General features: G+C 41.5%; 1 protein-coding gene across 1 annotated transcript in view; it reads left to right on the plus strand.

Annotated features, from left to right (window-relative positions):
* Positions 1 to 5,469: 5,469 nt before the first annotated feature.
* Positions 5,470 to 7,495, plus strand: part of LAMA2 (laminin subunit alpha 2) — a 646,095-nt gene continuing 644,069 nt past the window's right edge. Inside the window, exon 1 of the mRNA XM_018556291.1 lies at positions 5,470 to 5,610. Within this exon, the coding sequence (XP_018411793.1) occupies positions 5,514 to 5,610 (97 nt within the window). The 5' untranslated portion in view covers positions 5,470 to 5,513. The remainder of the gene's footprint in view (positions 5,611 to 7,495) is intronic.

Here is a 7,495-nt window from a genome sequence, read left to right on the forward strand (position 1 = left end):
GAGGCTTTCCCTCCTTATGGAGTATTGGTCTTCTTCAAATGGGCCTCAAAACCTTAAATAAAATGATTATATTAGTGTCAGATTTTGTGTAATCTATATATTTTATTGTAAAACAATAATACATAAATCAAAGGGAAAAATATGGAGCCCAGTTACGTAAAGTAACACTAAACTCAAGAGTTAAATCTTAAAAATGCATTTGGGTGCCTTAACTATTACAAAAAAATTAGCTTATTTGTGCATCACTCAGCTGTAGATCCTCAAATTATCTCTGAACCAGTGCTGACACTGTCCTTCCTTCTGGAGGGTGGCTATAGGTATGCTCCCTGTGTGATAAAGTAGCCATTGCTCCAAGCTTGGTCCCATAATGGACTACAATCTTACATTTATTTTACTAATTTGCATTGAAATTATAGTCTATAACAGGAGTGAGCTTAAGGTAGTGGATACTTTACAACACACACAGGGACCATGGGGAACAAACGTAGCCACCCTCCAGAAGGAAGGACAGTGTCAGCATGAATTTAGAGATGATTTGAGGATCTACATCTGAGTTATGCACAAATAGGATACATTGTTGTTAATAGTTAAGGTACTTGAGTGCATTTGTAAGATTTACCCCTGAGTTTAGTGTCACTTTAACACTGACTGATTGGTCTTTTTGTGTTTATTTTGGTCATCACTTTTGTTCTTCTTGATCTTTACTTCCTTAGTTTGGTGTGGTAGGTTGATGACTAGTCAGATTAAGGAGAAATCAAATTCTTGAGAATGTGTTCATTTATAGGGGAAAGTTAGCTGCTGGTAAAACCATGAGCATCCTAAATATAATTTACAAATACAGGCTAGGGGTACAATATGTCTAAACATATATAAGAACCTTCATTATATTTCTGGCTCTATTATACAAAAGGTATATTTAGCACAGGAACATAATAATGCAAATATAACACTGGCTGTGAACCATGTGAACTATCCATCCACCAATTAACTAATATTTGCAGACCGTTTGCACAACTATGTAAGTGCACCTTGCTACAAGTTTTATCTTTTATTTATGAATTCAGTTATTTCAAGTTTTTCATACAAGGTAGTCATAAAAAAACTTTGTTTTTTTTTCTGGTCATTTTAACATACCTCTATCTAGGATTTATTTACTCAAATTACAAAAGCAATTTGCCTACATGAATTTCCAACTTTCTCTTGGAAAATTAAATAGGGGACATGGTAACTTTAAGCATTTTCTTAACTACAGTTTGTATAAATAGGCCTGTTTCTACTGTTCAATATGTGGACAGGAAAAGGCTAATTTCAGCAAGCTGTTTTCATTTACAACCACAATATCAATTATCTCAGGCACTACAAAGATATGTAGCAATTTGCAGTATGCTGCTTGGTCTATTGAAATGTCTCCCATAATATTGCTATTGCTCAGAAAGCCATAATATTGCTGATTATAGCTATAAAGAAATATATTCAGGTGGTGATATTGCACATAAAACAATGAAAAATAATAAAAAGTACAAAGACCAAAACCATTGCCCTTAATTCTACAGATTTTCAGAAATATTAATGAAAAACTTTTTTTTACTGTAAGTAATGGTACATGAACCTCTGAATTGCTTAGTCAATTGACCTACCCTGATACTTTTTCCTATATGTTTACGCTAACCCAAGTCGTGCTGTTGCTGAGAGTTTCCATAAATGGGTATCTAACATCATTTCTGCAGCCTTGGAACTGGAAGAGTTCCAAGAATCATTCATAGCCTTCAGAAAAAAAACATATCTATTAATGAACAAAATCCCTTTCACATTAACAAAATCTGCAGATGTGTTGCTAGGACTCTATAAGAAAAAACCTTTTGGAAATAATAGATTTCCTTAAGCTGGCTATATACACTTAGAATGTTATCCATCCATCGGTAACACCATTACAAGAATCACCGCTGCCAGCTATTGTATTTATCTGCCCTGCTGCTGGTTAAATATATGCTATGTTCAGCCAGGAAGTTTTGGATCTGCTCCTTCAACAAAAGTCGCCAGGGTTCACATTTCAGCAGTAAATTACCAAAATTCGAGCAGTGTATGGCCAGCTTTATGAGAAAATCTGTAGAAGACAGTGAGTGTGATTAAAAATTAGCAGAAGATTGGTATATGGTTACTAATTTTTTCCCTTGTGCTAAAGTTGCATGACTGATGGATTTGTCGATTTCGTCCCTCATTTAAAAACCCCAATAAACACACAGACTGCATGACATGGATTTTAACGGCCACAGCAGCCCTTTTATTAAACAAACCAACTTTAACAATAACCAAAATAATAAACCAAATAATATACAAATAAATACTCTTAACGACTGTTGATCTGAGAAGGGGTCTTTGGATGCCAAACAGCCCAAATTAGGCCTCTCCTAAAAACTCCTCCCATGTCCCCAGCCACACCCCAACCACCTCGAGGACAATTACTGCTCCCCCCTCTACAAATCCTGACACCAACAGGGGGAAAGCACCCATACCAGCTGATGGCCCCCCCATTTGTATAATTGACTCCAATTGTAAGACCCCCCCAAAGACCCCCTAACCTGCCACATTAGCACAAGTGACACCTACCTCAAACGAGTCACCCCACATCTGCACCGCCTGCTGGATCCCATCCTGGAGACTCCGAAACCAAAAATCAGTGCCAAACGCATTCAAGTGCACACCATCATGCCTCCAGTAACCGTGCAATCCTCTAAGTCCGAGTGCCGAACCACAAGACCCCCAGCCTAGCGACCACCTGATTGAGCTTGAGCCAAGCCTTATTCAGTCGCTCCACTGATCAGGCATACCGCCAAACGCTCCTGGCTACGATATCTGACCAGACCACTACCACCCGTGGGAACTCCCATCTAAAATGCAACAAATCAAATTTAATGTCACGGTCCACCCCATACTGCTGCGGTCCCACCGCCATGGCCACAGGCTGAACCACCTCAGGAGTCGCATGCAACACCACCGGCAACCATGCCCCCACAGGTCCGGGGGGCGGCGACAGAGCCCTAGAAAAATTGCAACTAGCTAGCAAAGACCTAAACCCCTCAAAAAAATTCAAAACCCCCAGGCAACACACTATGCAAACCACTATGCCCCACCACCCAAGGGGGGGCCACCCCGCTAAGTGCCTGTGACTCGACCAGCCCACCCTCCTCCATTGCCATGCCAGACCCTACCCCACTAGAAGGCAAAGGAAAAGAAGGAGTCTCACCAAGCTGCCGCAGCGCCAGCCCGCGTTCAGCCGCCACTCCAGGTCCCAGATTACTCTGCAGCCATCCTCCATCATCTCCCAACATGGGTGAGCTGTCAGGACCACTCAGCTCACCGGATTCAGGCAACCATTCCCACCATTCATCAGGCGCCACCACCCTGCAACATGAAGATGAAGACTCAGGGTGCCCATCCAACTCCTCTTCCTCCACCCCAGCCACGAACACTGCCATGGAGACAACAGCTGAGGATCCCGCAGGAACAGTCTGTCCCTTTAAGGGGGTGTGGCTCCGCATCCAGCCACTGCCACTCACCGACCAGCAGACTGCACCGAGGCTTCAGTAGAGGTGGGAGGAGCAGCAAGGAGCAGCCGATCCTCCTCCCAACCTGCAGCAGCACGTCTCCCACGACGAGCTCTCCCCCACTCTGCACTTCAGCCAAGGGGGAGGCCGCATCCATGGCGCTCCAGCCTGGAAAGATGGGGCAGTAGGGGGACACACACCCCGGCCGCTGCCCGTTGCTGCACCTGATCCATGGCGGGCCCTCCCCCCGCTCAGCACATCAGCAGTGGGGGAGGCCGTAAGCACGTCCCCAGTCAGAGCAGGGGCAGCAGGGGAACAGGCACCTCGCCCCCGCCGCCCACCACAGGTCCCGATCCACGACGAGCCCCCTTCTCCAACAACATAATCCTGGAGGGGGAGGCCAGATCCACAGGCAGTCGAGGGGAAGGAAGAGTCCCGACTTGAATAACGAGCCTGTCCTAAAAACTCCTCCCATATCCCCCACCCCAACCAGCTGGAGGACAATTACTCCTCCCAAGTTCCATGTGGCCAGGCCCCCCCCTACAAATCCTGACACCAACCGGGGGGAAGCACCCATACCAGTTGACAGCCCCCCATTTGTGTAATTGATTCCTATCTAACAGTAATAGGTGCGAATTGGGCAGTGGAAGTGGCAGTCACAACAGGTATAAAAGCTATAAAAAAAGTTTACTTTTGCAAAAAAAGTTAAAGCCTTCAACTTCATACCTATTGGCCAGTAGTAAAACAAGTTTATAATATAATGTGTGACCTTCTTTTTGCAGTACCACAGAATAATGTGTTAAAGAGGTATTAAAATGTGAAAACGGAGGCCACAAAAACACTTCAAAACCACAACCACACATTCCAGCAACAAGACAAGACAAGTTTTTTTATCATGAAATAAGTCCTGAATTACAGTGCCATATTTCGGCATTCTTACGCACTACAAACAGTGCATGAAGCAATGTCACTGCATCAGTCATCAGAAACTCTGCCAGGGAGGATTTTCTGCCCAATTCTCTCTAGTCCATATGGAGTACTTTATTTCTTCAGAGGAGCAAAAGATAGAAAAGGGGGTGCCATTAAGCAGGGGACCATAAAGACATAAAATGGCCCAAAAATGTATGCAGAAGCTTGTACATATTCAGCTATGATATTGGTGTGTCAGTATGTGTGCCCTGCATGGATGTGTAAGCGTAGTTATACTTGTATATGCATGCATGTAAGAGGGCATATGCATTTGTGGACACCAAACAGTTGTTCTAAGAATCATATAAAGATTTCTCTAACATGTTTTCAGTTTTCAAATAGGCTATAAAGTTACATAGTAACATAGTAACATAGTATTTGAGGTTGAATAAAGACATAAGTCCATCAAGTCCAACCTGTTGTGTGTGTGTTTGTTTATAGTCCATGAGTGTTCTCATTCTTAAGAGTACCTGTATCCTTGAAAGTCGTCCAAAAGCCTCTTGAATGATTCCATATTAATTGCGGAAATTACCGCTTGAGGCAGTGAGTTCCAGACACAAATAAGGTACATGTTTGTTAATAGTTAAGGTACTTGAATGTATTCATAAGATGTAACTCCTGAGTTTAGTCACTTTAACATCTAATTGGTTGAAATATTCCCAGCCCACCTGTTTTTCTCAGTTAAGATATGTTTTTATTACATTGTTATACTCAATAAGAACCTATTGCTTTTTAAAGCGTGTTAGCAAATAATCCTTTGGGAAGAACACTTAATGAGACAACGCATGCCAGGTGCATAGTCTGTACAAATATAAAAATGAACTGCCTCTTAGTCCCTCAGTGGGAGCAGGGAAGGAGGAGTAAATTTTGAAACTGTCTCTAACTTTAGCCTGAAATCTTAGTTGAAGTTTCTGTGTGTCTGGCACACAGCTGCAGTCAGAGAGGAATAGGAAGACAAGGAGAGGAGAGGCGTCTCCTCACTGTCTTTCCTTTCACAAAATGCTGAACATTTACCATCAGATTATGGCTCAGAGAACTTTGCTTACAGTTTTCATTTGTTTGATGCTCAGCGGATATGTCCAGGCTCAACAGAGAGGTAAAGTTTCATGTGGGTGTTCTGTTTTGTGTGCATGCAGGGTATAATGGGACTGTCTTGAAAGTGCTGCCGCAGATTTCAAGTCCAGTAGATATTTGTGACAGCTGAAAACAAGTTTTTAAAGATGTATGAATAGACCCTAGTGTATGTGAAATGCAATGCATGCACATGTATATGTATTAATGTATGAACTTGTATATGCAGTGAAATACATCAATATATAAGCATTAATCACCCTCATTACGTGATTAAATGTTGCCTTCTGACTGCTTGGAAAAAAATTGAAGATAAAATGTAATGGGAATATTTTGCTATAGGAGAAGCAATTTTTTACCATTTTGTTCACAATTGCAATTTACATTAGTGTGTCAATATTTATATATATATATATTTATTAACTATTTAACCATTCTGCTAATAACAAAACTTGGTTGATGGAATTCCTTGTGAGTTTGTAAGTGTCTTTGAAACAACCCATAATGCATATGGATATTTTTATTTGTGATACTTCTATCTGCCTGTTTAAATGCCTTACCTGACTACTTTTGCAGTACTGTATCTTTTTGGCCCTAGGGCCCCTGTCTGCACAATACTGCTTTTCTAGGTCTTATAATGCTTGGAAAATTGCACCAGAGTTGCTACCTTTTGTCTGCAATGGATCTGTTCACACTACAGCCTGTATACTGCATTATATTTGTTGTTGTAGCTGCTTGGATATACTTTCAGTTGGATACAGGGAAAGGCATTTTTCAAGGATGCATTTTCAGTTTATTGAAAATTTGTTTTGAATGGTTTCTAAGCGGAACAGGCTAATTGGCCCTTACATTATATGTGTGTGTGTATCAGTGTAAGCAGGCTTCAAAGGTATTATTAAACATGCACTTAAAACAAAATAGGATGTGGCAAAAATGTGTACTTTTACCACTCCATCTTGGCACATCTCAGTTAGGGTGGGAGGATTAAATGGAGTCATTTATGGAGTCACTTAAGTCAGTGCTTCATTACATACACCTGCGTGTATGTGAATATATCGATAAACTAAATCTAGTATATCTATTCAATATTGGGTATTTTTAGGGTTCATTCACACTGCATTGGATGTTTTTTCTGGGCAGCACTCTGCCCTTGGCTTTGGACGCCTGGAGAAGTCATAGCAAACAATAGACAGCTGCTGTCTGAACCCTGATATAGCGTTTTGTCCACTGCAATGCCCCTCCTCCCCAACCACAAAGTGTAAAATAAACCATTGAGATCAGTGCACACTTAGGGGTTCATTCACTAAAGGCAAAAAGGCTGTTTGCTTTGCAAGAGGATTTGCACTTTGCATGTTACATTTCCTCTTATCTTGGTGAATGTGGTGGAATTTCACTTTGCAAGGAATATCCAATCACGTGAAAGAAAACTAAAAATTTTTATTTTTGCTTACACATATTGGATGTTAGACTTAAGCAGAGCTTCACCTCATATACTAAGCTAAAGGAAAAATTCCCTTGCAAAGTGTAAATTCCCTTGCAAATAAACAGCGTATTTGCCTTTAGTGAATCAACCCTTAGACTCAGCGTTTTCAGTATGAACTATTCATACTATTTGAAAAGTGGACTATTGCTTTGAGACCAAGGGTTTTAATTTATTTATTATAATAACAGGTAAGATCTTAAAATGCAAGATGCCATTAACCCTTTCGCTGCCAAGGACGTATGGCATACGGACCTACAAAAGTGCTTCCAGCTGGCCAGGTCAGTATGCCATACGGACCTGGCATTTACAGTTCTACTATAAGCTGATGGTCGCTTTAGCGACCATCAGCTTATAGTATAACTGTTCAGCAGACTGTCCCCTTTAAATTAATAGCTGTCATCAGCAGCTCAGAAGCCGCTGATGACCG

Source organism: Nanorana parkeri, unplaced genomic scaffold, assembly GCF_000935625.1.
Source record: "Nanorana parkeri isolate BGI_ZX_2015 unplaced genomic scaffold, ASM93562v1 scaffold232, whole genome shotgun sequence".
Classification (NCBI taxonomy): Eukaryota; Metazoa; Chordata; class Amphibia; order Anura; family Dicroglossidae; genus Nanorana; species Nanorana parkeri.